Consider the following 21075-nt stretch of genomic DNA (forward strand, 5'->3'; position numbering starts at 1 on the left):
TAGATTTTGGGTTCAAACTGATACCCATGTATACTGAATGACATATCTTTCATGTTTTGTAAATTTACACTGATCTCTGTTTACTTATATACGCTGAACCTGATTTGTTATTCGCTGGCTGCTAGCTCTATATACACGTATATGTATGTAGGCAAGCTGACACAGACAGACGCTGCACGGGTTAGCAGGGCCAGCATAGCACCCTATCCTCACCCCCATTCGGTCTGTTTCTCACCCCCATTTGGTGTGTTCCCACCACTGATTTCTGTTTAGAAGGGATCATCTTGACATTACCACTGCTTAATTTCCAGACTGACTGCTGAGGCCTTAAGAAAGCTATAATTTTAAGCCATTTTTAACACCCCCCTCCCCACCATCCAAACAAAGGTTGAAAAATTTGTTTGTACTGTTATATGTTATTCCACATTCTAAACTATAGACTAAGAATTAAAGCCAAAGCGTTTCGTGTATCCTTTCATTCATTTTGGAAAACTGAACGTCATAGCTGAACAATCTCCTCAGCTAGAGCCAATGCTTTTACCACATGCTATGAAAGAATGAATGAATAACTGACTGAAAAGCATTTGTGAATTCTGATGTCTGTTCTGTTGACCTTTTAAGAGACAGGTTCCTTAATCAATTTTCTAAAGGCCTAGCCAGTGCCACCGGGCATTTATTGTCAAATGCCACTTTTAACAAGGTCATTTATATAGCCTACTGTCACTGAATTCAATTTCCAATCTTGATGTCAACTAGAGTTATTTCCCCTGGTACATCTTTCTTCTTCTTCTCTATATAAATATGTAGTCACCAAGCCCGAGCCGTTCAAATCACAAAATCTTTCCATCAGCTTGACGCTACCATCTCTTATTAGAAGCTAAAATAGATTTGTATTGGGAATCCTTTCAAAATCCCCCAAACAGCTGCCCATATTTCTGCAACAAGAAATTCTTTCTCACCATCCATCTTGTTCTGTTCCCTCTTGGAATGTCGCAGACGCTTCAACATTTTACGCCTGCGTTTTCCGGACACTGTGATGTTGCTGTTGGGATGAGCACTATAAATCATAGGAAAGGCAAGAAACTATTGCTATGGACACGGAATATATAAATAATGTCCAGAAAGTGGGTCAAATTTATTGTTTTATATATCCAGAATTTATTATTACTATATTTATGAATATATTTTTAAAAATATTAAATATGATTCAAATTTGAACCAGTTTTTCTTGTTCGGAAAATGTTAAAATTCTAAAAGAATAGATCATATCCTAATTTATTAAAGCATATTTTTGTATGAATGTATCGGACATCCATTCTGAATTACCAACCATAAAAAACTATTTTCAAACGTCCTTTTCTTCCTTTTTAACAACAATTTTTTGACAACAATATTGAAGAAATTACACAATTATTCAAAGCAGGACCTGTCAAACTTCCGGAAGCAGGACTTTGATGTCATTTTAATGATGTCAAACGTCCCAGCTCATCATGATGACGTCACATTAAAGACAGTATGACGTTACAACAGAAACTGATACGTTGAAACATTGCAACATTGTGGACATTGCGCTACGATCCACTTTAGGCATAACAATGGCTCAAGGTCCTGCTTCTCAATAGTGCGAAGCAGCGCCTCTGCGCAGGATTAAAAACTATGCTGCCGCCTCATTTTATATGATGTTGGTATGATCATATTTCTTTTTTCTCCATTAAAACAGTTGCGAGTACCGTGGACATTTCTGACGCGCCTAGGCAGTTTATGCTCACACTTTACGCTTGATCTGTTCATCACTTAAAAGGTGAATGTCTTCCAACGCAATTTTCTTCGGTCCTCTTTTTGCTTTACGGACTTTGCGTTTCTCTTTGGCCACAGCATAGTTTTTCTTCTGTCTGCGCTGAGAATAAAAAAAGAACGAAAGAAGATATAATTGAAGAGAAAACCAAGTTTTCAGTGTGGTAGACTGGAGATTATGTGGTAGATTGACCACATATTTCGTTCATGGCTAACTTGTTCAGTTTCCTGATTCTGAGAGTTCTGTTCATTTTAGAAAGGTGTTTTGAGGTTTGCTTGGATCATGGGATGATATTCTACTGAAAAATTGTAAGTTTCAGCACCGAACATAATATTTTGTGAGCATCATTTGCCTCTGAAAATGCACTTTTGTGGGCGAAATTGAGGTCTTTTAGGGTAATTTATATTACATGTATGATTTCAAGAAAGTATGTGAAATAAACCAATTTTTGGTTTGATATAGTTTTCCTGATTATCATTCTGCGGCTGATCAGTCTCTGCCCGAAGATTCTGTGGGGAACAGTATTTGCTCGGTGTTTATTTGACTGGTGTTTTATAACAGTTGGCTAAGAATTGGGAGACAGTTTAAGAGTGAAGGAAGTTACAAACATCTTGACTTGAATGAAGGAATGAATGCTTGGGGTTTAATGTACTTAACAATTTTTCAGTCACATGACGAAGAGTCATTAGGTGTATGTACATATAATGTGTCTTCTTGTGGGAAGATGAGCCCATACTGCCTAAGTGCTACTGCCACTGAAGTATCACACCAAAGACACCAGACATGACACCCCACCCAGTCACATTATACTGACACCTGGCCAACCAGTCATGTTTCCTTGCTCTAACCTCTCAGTACTGAGCGTCAATTGAGGCAGCAACAAATACCATTGTTAAAAGTCTTTGGTATGACCCGTCCCAGGTTTGATCCTGGGTCTTCTGCCTGCGAGGCAGATGCTCTATAACCATAATGCACCGACTTTAAGCTCTAGTATAAAATAAAAGACAACAAATATTAATATAACTTCAGATATTTGGTAAGACAGGTAGATAATCTCGATATAGGCCTAAACAGCCACAGCCACTTTTTCTGATATGCTTAGTAACTCTATAAATCAACTTTTAAATTGGAATTTTTACATGGCCATGGGATGCGTCATACTAGAGAAACAGAACTTGCATAACTTGCATCCTACGCACATATGCCTAATGGGCAAAAGGGGGCAGCAGAAACTGCTGCATTCTTGGGTTGTAGAAGTAAGTTGTGCCTGATTAGTCAAAATAACGTAACGGCCATTTTCGTTTTCTCAGTTAGTGAGTTTTGACTCGCTTTGATCAGTGATATTTCACTTTCAATGCCAATGCAATAAAAAGGTCCATTTTTTAAAGTTCATGTGGCATACTTATCGATGCAAGCATACATTTCGTGGAACACTGAGTTATTCCAAACATTTTAAAATCAACAATCTTTTCGTGTCCCTAGCTTGGAGATAAGCAGAAGAGGATGAGACAAGAACTGGTTTGCCAGTTGCCGGTATAATGTGACTGGGTCAGGTGTCAAATCTGGTGTCTTTGCCAAGGTGTTCAAATGAGGCAGAACTATGGACATGTTGAGATCATGGCTACAGGCAGACACTCAAACCACCATAAATTTCATGCAGGGGTAAAGCCAAGTTCTAGTTCAAACATCAATCCACATCAGCTATTGACCCCCTCTTGTTTCAAGTTGATGTTTTCAACCATGTCTTTAAAAACAGGTCGCACAATGCTTGTCATCCTCAACATGGCGGAGCATAGCGTAATGACCCAGGAGTCTCTCACCAATGCAGTCGCTGTGAGTTCAAGTCCAGCTCATGCTGGTTTCCTCTCCAGCCATACGTGGGAAGGTCTTCCAGCAACCTGCGGATGGTCGTGGTTTTCCCCCAGGCTGTGCCCGGTTTCCTCCCACCATAATGCTCGCCGCCATCGTATAAGTGAAATATTCTTGAGTACGGCGTAAAACACCAATCAAATAAATAAATAAATCAACATTGCGGGGACAGAAACTGGCACGACAATGGGCAAATAGCACAAGGCTTTAACATACTATACATTCTTTCAAGCCTTAAAATCTGAAAAGCACCACTAACTTTTCCTCCAAAGATAAGTACAAGTCATTTTGGCCTGATGGGCCAAGTGGCCAACGAGAATCAATGCCTTTAGCTACGTGGGTTTATCCTATCACAAAATCCATGATGGTTTCAGAGATACCCTTGCATTTGTTGTTGAGAGGTAGATAGTTTTCACCCAGCTATAACAGTGCTGGAGATAAGTGTAAAACAAGAACTATATAAAAACAAATGAATTTAGGACTAGTCGTTCCATATGAACTTGATCAAAATTCACCAATATTCCCAAGTCACACTTTCAACATTTAATTAAATTTGCACTGAAAGTACCTGTATATGAATCGATTTATAATTAATAACGGCATCTAAACTTTCATGCCTAATTGTAAAAATCTTTGAAGACACTGTAGCCCTTCTGAATCTCTGTAGAACTGGACGTCACACACATTACGTGTATGATCACATGATCACAAAATCACTGCGTCCGCTGCTCTTCACACGTCAATATTTCTGAAACACCTAGCATACGTACTGTTGGTCTGTTGTTACTGACGAGTTGATGGACTCCCATTTTGACAGCCTCTCTTGATTTGGACAACGAAAAGAGCTCACCACACTTGACCAAAACAACCCCTACTTTTGAAACACGTGCAATTATAGACCGTAAATGGGTCCTTCTTTCGTTTGCGACATCAAATACAAGGGAAATGAACACATTATGCTGTGCCTGTAATAAATTCAAATGGGAATGTTAAACAAAGCTTTCAATAAAACTATTTAGTACGTCTAATAATAAATTAATGCCCGAACTAACGAATTCATTTATTTAATTTTTTCACGACATTCATACAGGCATTACCGGAAAGCGGAAGTGAACTTTGGCAGTGTCGCAGGAAAGGAAAAATGGAACTTGACGTCGTGCAGTGGTGTGTTATAAGTTTGCTGTTGCTTCTACCAATTCTGTACGAAGTCAGCAGCTACTTTAAATACCAGGCGAAGTTCATTTTCTACTATGCAATTATCATGGTGTCAGCTGTGATAATGATACCGATATTTATGTTCAGACCTGGAAATGTCGAAAACCAGAAGTAAGTATATCGATGCATACAACAACAACACGTCAAAACAAACAAACGCGATTATCAGGGTACCCGCAGAATTTTTGCAGTTCCACGCAGAGATCGACGGGGTGGCCCAGTTTGAGACCTGAATTTGAGGTGGGCCCCTGATGAGATCATATTGAATAATAACAGCCATTTTGGTTTAATTGCAAATGTAAACTTCCTGTTGTTACTAATGTTAGTGAAGTTACAATAAAACTCATAATGTGAGAAAGTTGATAAAATGTTATATCAATCTTCCTGCACCAACAGGAAATGATCATTTTTTGATTGCAGCATGTCATGTCATGTATTTATTCATTTCATTTTATTTTATTTTATTTTATTTTATTTTTTTGGATCTCTTAGTAAACCTCTTATAAAGGACTTAAGTGGGCTCCTAGTTCATGGGAATTGTGTAGGCAAATAGCATAATGGTTAACAATGTAGGAGTGTATGAGAGGGGAGCAAATCCAGTGCATTTTCATTAAATAATTTGCATACCACGTTTACATGAATTCTTGTTCTTTTCAAAGTTTTCCAAACTTTTGTGGCAGTTGGCATACATGTCAGCAGTTTCTTTAAATGATATGAAGGTTTTACCGTTTGTAAACTGCTATGTTATTTTCCAGACTTCTGCTATATGTGTTATCATCACCAAATGAAACACTTTGAAATTAAGGGAACTGCTTGAGCCCTATAGACAGAACAGTGAGTCATTACTGAAGACAGTGATTTTGTCTGAGAAAATATCTAAAGAGTAAATTGAATTAAAACTGCCTGTACAACCATCAGTCATGTTTATTTGAGACATTTTGTCATAACGATGAAGAACTGTACATAAAGTTGCCTTTGCGAAGAAGCACAAATAAAATATTTTACCATAAGGTTCATCAGGTATTTGAATCATGTTGCTTCCAACTTTTCAAACAGTCAATTCTTGATTCTATTATTTGCTAATTTGAAGAGAAGATAGTGAAGAACAAAAATTTAAAATGGAATTTTCTGTATTGTAAAATTTCCAGGCCGACATCTCGCTTGCACAAAGCAGAGGCCACAGCGCCCCACACCTCTCAACATGCGCCCTGGTAATCTAGCACTGGCTCAGTTTACTGACTGCATGTGTGTTTTAAACTCCTTGTGGGATGTAGATCACTGATACGTACTTAAAGACAGCAGGGTTAATTTTCTGTCTCCTAGCCACCGTAATTTAGTGTCAAAATTCACCACCAAAATTCACGCTTGGTGGTTAGGTGTGAAAAGTATTCACCATGTTTGTTTTATAGATATAATTAGAACGGCGATGCTCATTTAACAATCATCTCAATTGCACCAATGGGTAAACCCTTCCATCACAGCCTCGTTTTCATTACTTTCATTTTTCCACGCAGTCAGTCAAGTCCATCAAATTGGTCCTGTCAGATGATAAAACGCTCGTAGGTTCATTGTTTGTTTAAAAATAAAAACTAGAATAGACTGCAGATTATGATTAAGATTAGGCAAGTTACAGTATTTTTGATTTGTTGAAAAACTGCTGTATTTGGTCATCAAACATGAGAAAATCTGCTCCGTTACGATCAAGCCACCGTTGACCTTGTGATGTCAGGGGGTTGGGTGGGGGGGGGGGGGGGGGGGTTAAATTCCTTGCAGGCATCTGAGGCTTCTCTATGTGTATAACACAGACAGCAGGAAACTATCGCAACACTTTAACAGATAATTTTGAGATTATTCAATGCCCAAGTGTGGCTTGCTACTGCAGCTACATACATGGCCTAAAAAGGGAACAGATTTACAAAGCATGGACAAGATCTCGTCAAACACGCCCTTTGATTACGAGAGACTCGATTGTAGTCGTACGAGACTTGCTAATTCAGCCATAACTTTTAAAAGAAAAGGCCAAAGGACGAGCCTTATAATATCCCCCCAAAAAGCCAAAGGGAAAAAATGTTTTTTTTGTGAGATTTTGTCTGCCCTTTGAAATGAGTATACACTTTAATTGTAAAAGGATAAATATTTTTTATTTCTTTCCCACGTGGTTAGTACGTCCAAGGAACAACATATAAATGTCTTTATTTTTTCTGAAAAACTTAAAATTTTCAGTTTTCTTCTCTAATCACTTTCAGTTAATATGTCATGAAAATTAGGCTTACAGTTTACATATGCATAGCGGAGTGCTGAGTTGGCTATTTTTACTCCTAAATATCTTTTGAATATTTATTTATCACATTCATTATTAAAGAAAATAGTTGAGAAAATAATGTGCTTTTAAGCTATTGTTCATCCTAAAAAGTGTCCCTTGTGGAAAATTGCCACCCTGCCCCTTTTTGTCGGCCAGGTCATTGTAATCTGTGAACTTTAATATGCAGTACTGTAATTCGTTCAACCTTTTTGCATGTTTATTCAAGCATATTCTGAGGGCATATATTCTGTGTAGACAGACTGATAAAATTATACTTTTTTGTAAAGCCCTGAAATGGGCCAGCCCAAGCAGTATAGTTTTGTTTCCAAAATCTAATGAAAAAGCTACATAAATCGAACGGAAAATTGCTCTTTCACATGAGAAATTTTCAGACACTTACATGGTACATATGTATTTCAATTTTCGAGACTTGGGAAATTTTTACCTATATGGCATTTAGGTTTATAGTTAATAAGGGTGAATGGAACTACTAAGAGCAAAACACCACCCTTCGCCAGCAACCAGAAAAACCTCCTGGCTTACATCTGTTGATCCAGCTGTGAAAGTTTCATCATTTTAACATAGTATGGCATGTATCATGTATTAACATGCTAGGGTCTAAACACACACACACACACACACACACACACACACACACACACATACACACATATATATATAATATATATGTATATATTATATATATATATATATATATATATATATATATAAATTTGCTGACCTAAACTTATCATTCCCCTGACCTGGTAAGGCTATGATCCTTACAAAATTCTTGGTTGGGCATATCCTGACCAGTCAGAAAAAAGTTGTGTTAGTCGGTTGATTGTGAATTGTTTTTTCATTTTTCATTATAGTAATGAAAAAGAAGAGGAATTAACAGTATGAGAAGAATTTAAAAAAAAAAAAAAGATACTTCTATCAAAATGTCCAGAAAACCTTGAAAAAAGACAATTAATATACCTTGGTTTTATTCAGAAGACTGGCGATAACAGATTTAAACAGCACAAGTTGTGGGTTTTTCTGACATTTGCGTAACATTAGAAATCCGGTTTAATCTGGAATTTGTTGATTGGTCATATGATACTCCATGTTTGAGAAACCAGAAACACAATTTCGTGTCACTTGCATCCCAACGGGCGAAACTGGGTGTGTGTAAAATCAGTAGAAACAGGTGTAATATCTCGGGTTTTAGCTATATCTTGTGCCTGAGTGATTAGAATTGATAACTTGTGGTGCTTTCAGTTTTCTCAGTGTGCACGATTTTGCTTACTTAAGGCAGCGATATCTCGGTTATGCAATATCACAGAAATACAAAAGCATGCTCTTTAAACTTTATGTGGGATACTTTTTTGATTCATATATACCTTGGGTCTAGTGTTGTTTTTTATTTTAAGAGTAATGCCCTTATGTCAATTCGGTTACACCAACAAACATGTTTTTATCAATGGCATTTTACCCATATTACTGTTTTTGTACTTTGAACCTGATAGTGCTTTTCACAAACCAACTTTCCTGAGTCACATAAAAATGGTTTATAAAGTTTGTTCTGTGTAAACAAACATGTCCTGGACTTTGGACTTTAGTTAATATGAGTGTCAGAAATTCCTTGTGAGTAAAAGACACTGAATATCATGTAAACTTCTTGAATCTTAATCCTATAAAGTTCTTGTCTGAGCTTGAAGATCAGAACACATAGCTGTGGATTTCCCTGGGTGTACTGTATTAAAATTTTTGGGGGAATATGTTTTGTGAATACGTTATTAGAGATGGGGAAAATCAACAGCTGTCTTCGTATCATCTGATTTTTTCATTGAATTTTTTTTTTTTTGTAATTTTGCTACTTTGTGTTTTTCATTATCCTGGGAAGCAGAGAATTTCTCTTCCATCTCTAGGATTTATTTATTTATTTGATTGGTGTTTTACGCCGTACCCAAGAATATTTCACTTATTACGACGGCGGCCAACATTATGGTGGGTGGAAACCGGGCAGAGCCTGGGGGAAATCCACGACCATCCGCAGGTTGTTGGCAGACCTTCCCACGTTCGGCCGGAGATGGACGTACTAGAACTCACAGCGACCACATTGGTGAGAGACTGCTGGGTCATCACGCTGCGCTAGCGCGCTAACCACTGAGCCACAGCGGCCCATCCCGTCTCTAGGAGTATGGGAGTGTGTTTATAGTGTCAGAATATTTTTTTGTTCTTGAGATAATTTTAAATCTTTTATTGTCACGTATATGCATTTTGGCATACATAATAAAATCAGGGCTGGCATCTACATGTGTGTCAAGGATGTACATTACAATGTTGAAATTTTGTTACCATAAATCATATAGTTCATTTACGGATTCAAAGCTGCACATGGCGTCGTATGGCACAGAGAGGTGGAGTAATGTGGGAAATATAATCCACAAACAGAAGGCTGCAAAGTGGATTACTCTTTCAATTTATTTTAAAGACTGGCTTAGAATTCATAACTTCACTGTGAAATATTCTTTCCATTTATGTCAGTTAACTTTGTCAGAGAAAGATCAATAAATACATGTAAATCTCTGTCCAAATTATATTAAACAACTTTTCCCTCCAAACAAACTGCTGCACAATATTGTTCTTAGATCAACACAACATAATATTTATCAGCCTAAAGGACGACTTACATGACAGACATATAGGCATCAAATTATGACACTGCCTCCCAATCCACGTAAAAAGAAGCCCTTTCCCTATCAAGCTTTTAATCACGCTACTTAAAATTACACTTATCTCCAGACAGCAACTGACATGTACATGTGTGCATGTATGCTTTCATTGTATCAACCATCTAGATTATCTCCCATCTCTATTTACTTTGCTTGTTCAGAATCTAAATGGTATATGTTAAAGCCTAAGATGTACTTTTTTTATTTTTATTTATTTTTTAATTAATACTTATAAATTAATTAACGCATTATTATATTTAATTTATTTGATTGGTGTTTTACTCCGTACTCAAGAATATTTATATTTCATAAGAGCATTATGGTGGGTGGAAACCGGGGCAAAACCATGACCATCACAGGTTGCGGGCAGACCTTCCCACTTATGACTCCTAGATCATTACGCTGCGCTAGAGCGGTAACCAGCTGAGCCACGGAGGAAACCTTTTCACAAGGCTAGATCTCTCTAACACTCTTGCACACTTGTGCATTGTTCAAACCTAACAGGGGATGGGAAAGGGGCCATCTCCACTCACTTGAATTGTTCTCTGTACATGAGTGTAGCTGTATGGGGTTCCAGCCAGGGGGCATTGGCTGTCTGGTAATGAGCATGGTAATGGGCCGTCTCCCACTACCTTACTTCTCCTGTTGGTTGGGGCAGTTGCAGGGACAGCACTAGTGCTTGTGGTGGTGTTTTTTGTATGTATGAATGTATGTATCTTCACTTGGCAAACTACAAGATGCTTTATCTTGTTTTATATGTATATTGATGTATTTTTCGATTGGACTCTGAAGTATATGTTTCCTATATATTGTTTTCTTTGTGAAGGCATTGGAGAAGAACAGTTTCATTGTAAATTGACCCAAGCTACCTTCAATGAATAAAAGATATTATTATTATTATTACTAATAATTGTTAAATACAAGTGTGAGATAATACTTCAGTTCTACAAAGTGTAAGTTATGATTTTTCATCTATTTTAATTGTAACTAATGAGTAATAATTATGTCTTCAATTTTTATGCTTGACAGAATCATATCAAGTTATTTCCGAAGTGTACTGAAAGTGTTTGGGATCACTATGGAAGTGAGAGGCAAGGAAAACCTTAAGTCAGAGAAGTCGTGTATTTTAGTCTGTAATCATCAAAGCTCACTGGATTTGCTAGGTATGGAACATATCTTTTTGATTTGTTAAAATGTATCAGTTTTTCTATGCTGACAGTTGGTTACCAGGTTTATGGCTAATGGAAACCAGGTTTAGCAAGGAAATCCAAAAAAGACAAATGTATAAAAGGTTGCATTTATCATATTTGGATGGCTCGAAAACTAACCTCATGTTATGTCATAGCTGCTTCCATGTGACAAGGGAAATAATTCAGATGAGACCTATTGGTATGCTATCTTAAAAGACGGAAAGATCAGCTTTAATGTTTTACATAACCGTTGGGTTTCCTCCTGTAAGAAATGTCTGAAAGTCATTTGATTGGTCAGATACGAAACCAATCAGATTTTCAATGTGTAGTAAAATGGGGGCTGTCTCCCCCTCCCCCCCCTTTTTTTTTATCGTTCATTTTTCTCTTTACAAGGCCAGAAAAAGTTAGACTGAATTTGTGGACATTGGAAGTATCAGAAGAAATGTCGCTGTATTGATTCATCATGTTGAACATTCCAACTACAAAAAATATGTATTAAATGGTAACCAAAACAGAGCATCGTTGGGACACGACCCTGTCACCAATGTGGTCGCTGTGAGTTTATGACCACCTCATACCGTCTTCTTCTCCGGTTGTACTTTGGATGGTTTGACAACTGCAGATGGTTCTGGGTGCCATGCCCCCCCCCCCCTCTTCCCACCACAGGCCACCATTGTGTCGTTGAAATATTTTTCTGGAAAAAGTATGGCAAGAAACACCAATCAGATAAGTGAATAAATAAGTAATTTAACCTTTGCTTAACCATTTGTTTTTTCCTGTTAGGCATGATGGAAATCTGGCCAGATCGCTGTACAAGTTTGGCCAAAATGGAACTGAAATATGCCGGCCCGTTTGGCCTGGCGGCTTGGCTGGCAGGCACGGTCTTTATCGACAGACTTAACAGAGAAAGGGCTAAAGACACCATGGACAAGACAGTTAAACTTCTCAAGGAAAAAAATGTAAATCCTCTCTGATGTTCCTAATATATCAGTTTGTGTGTTAAAAACAAATATATTTTTCTTGTTTTTTTTTTATTTTTATTATTTTGATCTAGCATATTGAAACCCACAACTATTTTCTTTTTGATCATTTTTGCTTGCGTCAAAACAGAACAGCAAATTTTTTGTATATCTTGAGAATCTTTTTGTTAAATAAACATTGTGATCTGAGATGACTGAAAAAAAAGAAAATCTAAGTATTAATATTAGTTTTTAAGTTCATGTCAAAATTTATACTGTAATTTAATACTTTGCATCCTAGAAGTTCAACAATATTTTTCAGATTTGAAAATTTTTATCTAAATTCTGAAATCGTTGTAATGAACCAAGAAAAGTCTAATATCTGCACAAGAAGACAGTATCTTGTGTTCATGATGTTTTTAATTTCTGTGTGATCTCACACGTGATAGGCCCTTGGTTTAAGTAGTGACCCTTGTTAAAAGGTAGGATTATAAAAAAAACCTGAGGATTCTAAAACTGCTTTTTACAGCTAAAACATGTAAAAGTGAAGTAATTCCATATGTATTTTGTTGCAGATAAAACTGTGGGTATTTCCAGAAGGAACACGCAACCATGGCGGCGCCATGCTGCCCTTTAAGAAAGGTGCTTTTCATTTAGCAGTTCAGGCCCAGGTGTGTTATATTCTTCTGATAATACATGCGCTTCTTGAAGAACGTATCAAAATTCATGAGTATGGCACTAAACAAGGCTCAGATAAAATCATTCATGATGGATCATGTTATGATGAGGCATTCTTTATTATTCCGTAAACAAATCAACAGATCCGCGTCACTCAGAGGTTTTAAAGGAAAAGGCCTCTGAAAATCAAAGTAGGCGTCACTAAATTTAACACTTAAAACTATGCGTTAATATACTTTATTTTTTTTTAGATTTTTGGGAAAAGAGGTAAAAGCATTTTAGGGGCCTCCGTGTCTCAGTTGGTTAGCGCGCTAGTGCAGCATAATGACCCAGGAGACTCTCACCAATGGGGTCGCTGTGAGTTCAAGTCCAGCTCATGCTGGCTTTCTCTCCAGCCGTACGTGTGAAGGTCTGCCAGTAACCTGCGGATGATCATGGGTTTCCCCCGGGCTCTGCCCTGTTTCGTCCCACCATAATGTTGACCGCCTCAGTATAAGTGAAATATTCTTGAGTACGGCGTAAAACACCAATCAAATAAATAAATAAATAAAAGCATTCAAACGCTTGAATTCTGAAGTAGGCTTTGTACTATCAGAGTTTAGGAACTCTGATCACGACACAATGTTGGAATAACTCTTTTTACCCATGAGTAAAAGGTTACTGAAATAATGTTCCCAAAACTTCCTTTCTTCTGATGAACAAATTCTTTTTTCTGGAAAAAAAAAGGTGAGGTGACATCATAGTTCCTAGATACTGTCAGTATGTCTCATAAAGCTCACCATAGTATTCAAATATTTCAGTGCCTTTCAACACTTAAAATGAAAGTAGTTTTATGTATAGTTTTGAGTTGTCTGTATGATGAACCTTATTTCATATTTCAGCTTTCTTTTACTTTAATCTTGAGGTATTTTATATCACCTAAAGTGTGTTATGTAGAAACTTTTTTTTCCTGATAATCAAACTTCAGGAAAAGCTTTTTCAGTGTCCCAGTAAGGTGGACAAATCAGCCTGAATTAAGGGATTCATGAAAGGGAAACCTAAAAGGAAGGTTATGGTTTTATGAAAAATGGAAAAAAGTGATGTTGAAAATAAAATATGAATCAAAATCATTTCGAGACATATTTTATATCTCTTAATAGACCCTGTAAGTTGTGCATATTTTTCCATTAGTGGTCGGAAGTATTCGGACATAACGTCATCAATGAACTTATTGGGAATCCGGGACCTGTTTAGTGGGCGTCAATTCAGGCTCTCCCCCAACAAGGTTATTTTGACGGATATCACCATTGACATCTCCACAGGAAGCTACGTAATATCTGGACTGACCACTGGGTCTTGAGGGAAACTGTAGTTTAAAGCCATTTTACTTCCCAAGAAAGCTGAGAAGTTTTTTTGATACTTTTACATCTTAGGCCACATCATATACTCCATACTGTAATTCTTCGACCTTTTCGCAGGTTTGCAAGGTGTTTGTTCAAGTATATTCTGAAGGCATTATTCTGTGCTGACTGCTAAAATTGTACTTTTTGTGAAGCCTTAAAATTGGCCAATCCAACCAATGTAGTTTTGTCTCAAAAATCAGATTGAAAAATGTACATAAATTGCACTGAATGTTTCTCTGTCACTTGTGGAAAGGTTGCAGGAGTAGGGTATTAAGAAAATAATTAATCAAAACATTTTATGTATCCATTCGTGTATCAGTTAATGATAAACTTCATGGTGGTGAAATACGGTACTGGTGTACCTACCACTGGCTTAAAAAACTGGAACTAGTTTCAGTCTTCTCAGGTGTGTATTCTTCCAGGACTGTCAGATTGATTTACTGATGATGCTTTTTGATTAACAGGTTCCTGTAGTCCCAATTGTGTTCTCATCGTACTCTGAATTTTACAGCAAAAGAGAGCATCGATTTGGCACAGGTAAAAAATCTTTAGGATTTGCATTGTTTTTCTCAGAACGTTATGCTTTTACAGTTAAGCTGACACCAAAAGATGTTAAAATGGAGTAATAATAAAACTGGAAATCCACCTTTTTAGTTCGGCTTCAAAAACAGAAAGCAGTCTTAAACTACATGTTAGGGGTGGTTTAAATAAATAGAGAAATAACTACAGAAAGGTTTTTAATTAATTCTTTCACTGAAAGCCACCTGTAAATGTAATGTAGGACACTGTTAGCATTTTGGGGATTCAAGGTCTACTTTTAATTTCTTGTTTTTTCCTGCCCAACTTGTAAATGTAATTGGCATGCCATCACTCAGTTTTTATCAGGAAAACTCTTAATTTCTGTTCTTCTTAAAAGCAGTTAACAAGGGAAACTGTGCAGTAAATATTTATAGAAATATAACTAAAACTACCCTACACAATAAAAGATGAAATTTGCCTTGGTTTGTGAAAAAAAGTCAATTCAGTCTAGACTATCCAACATCGTTCAACTTTGTTGATTCAGTAAGTACAATGCTACTGAGGTAATTTTGGTCCTACAGATAAGATAAGTCAACATTGTCCAACACTGTTGTTGTGTGTTGAACTGTGTTGAGGTGTGTTTTTTTTTACCAAACTTTCGATAAATGCATGAGACACAATGACGAGATGAGGATCATTGAATGGAATCCGGCGTAAAACACCAATCAAATAAATAAATAAATTCTAGGAGGCATTGCCTGGACGCTCATCCTTGGCTGCAGGCAGATGTTCCGCGGGTAATAAAATCAGTCCAAAGAAAGATATGGACTGGAGTTGCTGTCTGATATTTATATGTATCATCCCCGTTCATATAACAAACTGTCTCATCATGAGACCAGTATCTCTCTTTTGCCTTTAGCGCCACAATTTTGCTCAGGTCACGTGCCTTAATACGGTCACATTATTTTTACACACCCGCTGATTGGCTACATTCACTCAACTTGACTCATCTTGTTGGCAAAAAATACAAATGCACATTTCAGATGCAGCAAAGTTGGATGGTGTTGAGTGTTGTTGAATGGAGTTGAAGACCCTGTCCAGACTACTCAACACGGCTCAACTCGTGGACACATGTTGAGTCAACAAGAGTTGAGTCAACAAGAGTTGAGTTACGTTGGGTAGTCTGGATGGGGTCTTTAGTGTATTGTGTAATATGGTAAATGTTAAACAAAATGTTAGGGGTGATATCTCAAATAGTATGAAATGTATTGATGTGAAGCTTTACATGCATACAAAGTACATTGACACAAAGTCGGGGTAGGGGTGGTGTTCCATTGCTGATGCTCCGTGTTTATACTAATTACTGTAAATTATCAAATTCACTAGTTCAGTACGTCACGTATTGAGCTCAAGTTTTGCACTCATGTGTCTCCCGCAGTCAAGCTCTTTGGTGGCCTTGCTACCAAGTCTAAGTTATTTTGTCTGATTTTGAGGGTTTTTATGAATTACTTGCTTTTCAAGGCTTTCTGATCACATAAATATGTCCGCAAAAGGAAAAATTGTTGCAATAATCCAAATTTTCTACCAGTTAGACAATTTAAAGTTTTTTTTTTATACCTTCCACTGAAAAAAGATTCATTCTACTCGTAAAACAACAGTTTATATTGTTGTGGCCTTACCCTGGAAGTGTTGATGGTTATATATGTATTCCTTGTGTCTAAGGCTTAAAATTGACAAGCTTGATATTTGCCTGTCTCTTCCTTTTACAGGAAAATTCATCATTACTGTCTTACCTCCCCTTTCTACACAAGGACTCCAAGAGGGAGATGTCATTGAATTAACAGAGAGAATTCGATCTCAAATGCTGTCTGTCTTCAACCAAAGTTCACTAGAAACCACACAAGTGAAACTAACCAATGGCATAAGGAACTAGTGCTTTGAAAACTGTTCATTGGATGGTGATCCGACAGCAGTGAGAGCTGGAAGACGTTTTGACCCTTCAGGACGATGACAGTGACATGAAAGAAAAAAAAACCTCCACACAACAGAAGCCATTTTGGTTTTTTGTTGTTTTGAAACAAGACTTGTGTGTATATACATGTACATTGTAATTATAAAACTTATAAAGTGATGTCTGGTTCCAACAGTGTATAATTTTGAGAATCAATGAGAAATCTATAAAGCTATTGGCTGTTTCTAGTATATTAGATCTGTTACGGTCAATGCGTATAAAGCTGGCTATATAGCATCTGTGATAGTTGTGCTGTTCACTTGCTGTACAGCAGGCATGCTGTTTTTTTCCTCCTTTTTCTAACCAGCAGGTATGCTAAGTAGGAGATAAACTATTAAACGTTTTACCTGCTACATGTATGAATGAACGGATGAAACCTTATATTTGTTTTACTGTTTATTGTTTTGCTGTTTTTTTTTTTGGTTTTTTTTTTTGCTACATGGCAGATGATTGTGTTCTGCTGTTTTCTATCCGAGTAGCTTACTAGCAGACATACATATCTTGTTGATAAATAAACAGGATTTTGGGACTTGTTCATTTGCAGCAATGGCACTGTTTTATTTCTTATTTGTTTTTTGTTTTTGATGGTTATGTCACATTAGAAAATATTTTTTCTTTATTATTTTCTTCCTTGCTGTGCTGCTAATGTGCAAATTGGTGAATAGGTTTGTTTTGCTGTTTAAATACCAAATTCCAAATTAATGCCCTTTTTGTTGTTGAGTGTAAAATGAAATAGTAAGCTTTTTTCATTGATTTTGTAGATAAGAGATTGTGTTTTAGGACCTCATGATTTTTTGATTTGATTTTAGGTAGGAATTACCCATTTTCTTCTTATTTGTTTTATTTTTTGTTGTGGATCATGTTGGATGTGTCAAAGGAATGGGCACATCCAGGCAAAGCTTTGGATAAACTGAATTTTAGGTCCAGTACATGTATTCAAGCGTGGTCTTACTCCTCTGTCAGCCAGTCAACAGTAGTTACGTGCTCCTTTAAGGTTAACTTACTGGTTACTCATTGGCTGACTGTGGATATAGGATCCAGCAGGTTAAAGCAGCTGTATTGACTAGATTTTGACTGCACAAACCTCTCACTGCGCAATATCCAGGCTTATTATCTTGCATCACAGCAAGCAGTGAACATTTTGCATCCTTTCTGATCTGTAATAAACATTTGAATATTCATTTTGTTTATCCTGACGTATACGGGATTGTAATTTGGGAGCTTTTCAGTAAAGCTTTCCAGTATTGTTAAAAATATGTTCATTGAGTGTACTGTATTTTAGCAATCTTTTCTCAAGCTGCGGACAGTGAAACTTCCAGAGAAGTCAGTGTTAAATCCAAGGTTTGCAAATGGGGAGGTTAGGGTAACCCTTTGATACCAGTTAGATTTAGGGGCCTACACTGCATGTCTATAGCCTTGTCAGCATTGTCCATACCCATAAGTGCTCGGTGGTGTGAAAATAAGTTAATCCCCCTGCGCTTTTATGTTCTGATAGCTCGGGACAAATGTGGTAGAGTTATGAGGTATTGCAGCAAAATGTACTGGTCTCGGCACTTTGCGAAAAGATGGCAGAATCACTGTAACTCTACTAATGCTCCATAAAAGGCCCCTACTTTAAAGGTGTTTTTGGAGATTTTTTTGGAATTTTTTTTATTATTTTTTTTCTCTAAATGTCAATTTTCTAAAAAAATCCAAATCTTTTTCTTTTAGCCAGAATGAAATATGAAAATTCCCAACCGACCTGCACTAATCTTGATATATTGGGTCAAATTTTTTAGAGGATCTTTTTTTCTTTTTGGGGGGCGGCTTTCTTTTGGCCATGCTCTTTTCTTTTTTGCTAAACCAAAATTCGGGATTTGTTTGGCTTTGTATATTTAATTATTCTAATATCATTTACCAGTATACTGAAATGTGAATATAGATCAGACCATATTCAATCCAGAGGTCAAGAAATGTTTTATTTTATGCCTTAACCTTTAGGAAGGTATTAATGTGGGTGCTTTTTACTTTGCATTGGTCAAATTTGAGTTTAATATGGACACTGTTTAGGATTTACGTTTATGCAATGGCGGGGAAAACGTCTGCTCCACAGGTCTTTTTAATTATTCATTTATTTAAAGCGCACGCTAATAAATTGAAGTTTTTCAGGAAAACTTTTGTGTTTAGTTTGCAGAAAATGCATGCTGAAGTGTGTGTTTTTTAAAATCAAATCTTTGTTGCCCACAATAGAAAGGTGTCTCGTTTTTCACAAACGTTGTTTGTCTTATTCTCTCTTTAGACAAGGTGGTTCATTTTTTTGAAAGGTTTTTCTTCGCAAGGTTCAGGATCAATTCAACAAAGCCAAATTGACTGAAATCAAAATTGATAGCGTTACTTTTAGAATGCTCAGTTTGCTCTTAAAATTTTGGTAGAATTTTTTTAATTGGCTTGCTATTAACTAATGTCTTTATTTTTGCTCTTAGGGTCCAAGTTGAAAAAGTGAAAGAAGACTTTAACGTGAAGTATACGTTACATGAAAGACCATTGTACATATTTTTTTTTCAAATTTTTAAAACTTATAGCCTATTCTAATGTTTTAAAACCATTTTACTCGGTTGGAAACATTGAACTAATGTCCTGGGCAGTGTTTAATGGTCATTCATGATATATAAATCATTTTATTGTTTTCATTGCCTTTAAGTGACATTTAAGCTGGCTTGGTTGACTACAGCGTTGTTACGTCTTGCCGCAAGCGATCGCGGCATGACTCATGAGGTCGCAGGTTCGAAACTTGCTTGCCACGTTTTGTTTCAAGTGGGTTAAGTCCGGAGGTTTGTCAGCCACCTGTCGACGGTCGGTGGTTTACTCCGGGCACTCTGCACTGACCTGGTTTTCGCTGTACAAGTGTAACCTCCTTTAGTACAAGCAGCATTGGACACAACCCTAATTCCTTTTCGCATATGAAAGAGCAGCTTTAAGTGCATTTTATGCATGTTTTTAAAAAAACTACATTGTGGAACTGGCCGTTGTCAGGGCTTCACAAAAAGTATAATATTAGCAGGATATTACACAGAATTTACTCGAATAAGCCCCTCGCAAACATGTGAAATGGTTGAAGAAATTACAATAATTAAATACTGAAATGGCTTTACGGAAGTGGTGACTTATATAGTCAAGCAGACTTATATCCCTGATACATTGGGGGTAATATCACACACAGTCATAACATATATTATGTATGTTCTTAAGGTATCATAACATGTCATGGCAGGAGAAATAATATTCTGGTGTTTCCTAGACAGTAGTTAAAGGAAAAGAAAGGAAAAATACAACTGAGAAATGAAAGTTGTTGTCAACCGATGCGCCACGGAAAGTTGTATTTAAAAACACCTTTGTTTTGAATAGAATTGGATGCATTTAGACATTTGAGTTACAAGGTGCGTTTATGCTGGCTTGTGGACAGTGCTACTGTATTAACGGACAGAAAAGCTCTTCATCTGTATTGATGCTCGATGCGTGGGAGCTGCAGAAATTTTGTCGCACCTAGCAGGCGATAGGAATATCAATAAGAAATCCAAACTAGTTCTCTGGTGATGATATCACATCACCAGACCTAGTTTGGCTTTCTTTTTGATATTCATCGAAGCTCGGTGCGACATGTTAAAGTTGACCAATATTAAGGCCTTTGGCATGTGGGAAGGTCTGCAGCAACCTATGAATGGTCGTGGGTTACCCACGGGCTCTGCCCCAGTGTCCTCCCGCCAATGATTCTGGTCGCGATCGTATAAATGAAATTATTCTGGAGTACGGCGTATAACACCAATAAAATACAGGAAACAGTAATGTCCTTTTGATCACACAAAGGTTTGTCTGGCAGAGTATAGATGAGGTAGTTGTAGAATGGGATCAGTTATGTATTTGCAATTAGCCTCTGTCAGATCGTCGTTGTTGTTGCTGACGATACCAAGGTATTGTTACGACCCAAACTGTCTGTATTATAAAGAGATGGCTTGTTCGAAATACACGACAGTTTTAGCCGCACCAAAACGAGCAGATTTTATTTTTTCACCAATTTATTAGGTTTAACAAGAACGGATAACAAGACTTATACAGCTACTAAAGTACTTAAGTTTTACAAGAAAGGATAGCAGTATCTATACAAATACTAAAGTCCTTACAGTGTACAACGGTGTCAAGTCCAAACGTACGCATATACTCCACAATGCTTAAAAATGCACAGAGGGTAATATTCACAAGAGGGGAGAAGTCCACAGTATTAACTGAGTGTATGACGAAATATACACAAAATTCCACAGACAGGGTCCGTGTACTAATAAGCACTGTGTACACAAGAGCCAAATTAAATATACAAGTTCAGACTGAACAAGTGCTCGGTGGAGGTATCACAAAGCCAGAGGCTATAAAGACACTAATATTCAGCATAAAAGGCCTACTA

The 21075-nt window shown here is 37.0% G+C and overlaps 2 protein-coding genes across 2 annotated transcripts; one reads left to right on the top strand and one right to left on the bottom strand.

The window, feature by feature from the left end:
* Positions 1 to 837: 837 nt before the first annotated feature.
* LOC135480129 (uncharacterized protein C11orf98-like) lies at positions 838 to 4551 on the bottom strand. Its single transcript, XM_064759890.1, has 3 exons — positions 4435 to 4551; positions 1770 to 1897; positions 838 to 1057 (listed from the first exon to the last, which is right to left on the bottom strand). The coding sequence occupies exons 1-3, from the start codon at positions 4471 to 4473 to the stop codon at positions 871 to 873; spliced, it is 354 nt and encodes a 117-aa protein (XP_064615960.1). The 5' UTR covers positions 4474 to 4551; the 3' UTR covers positions 838 to 870.
* A 247-nt stretch (positions 4552 to 4798) lies between these two features.
* Positions 4799 to 18872, top strand: LOC135480277 (1-acyl-sn-glycerol-3-phosphate acyltransferase alpha-like). The gene is made up of 6 exons (XM_064760075.1): positions 4799 to 4990; positions 10931 to 11064; positions 11875 to 12050; positions 12626 to 12721; positions 14575 to 14647; positions 16399 to 18872. Exons 1-6 carry the CDS (start codon positions 4806 to 4808, stop codon positions 16560 to 16562), a joined length of 828 nt encoding a protein of 275 aa, XP_064616145.1. The 5' UTR covers positions 4799 to 4805; the 3' UTR covers positions 16563 to 18872.
* The last annotated feature ends 2203 nt before the right edge of the window (positions 18873 to 21075 follow it).

Source organism: Liolophura sinensis, chromosome 13, assembly GCF_032854445.1.
Source record: "Liolophura sinensis isolate JHLJ2023 chromosome 13, CUHK_Ljap_v2, whole genome shotgun sequence".
Taxonomy (NCBI): Eukaryota; Metazoa; Mollusca; class Polyplacophora; order Chitonida; family Chitonidae; genus Liolophura; species Liolophura sinensis.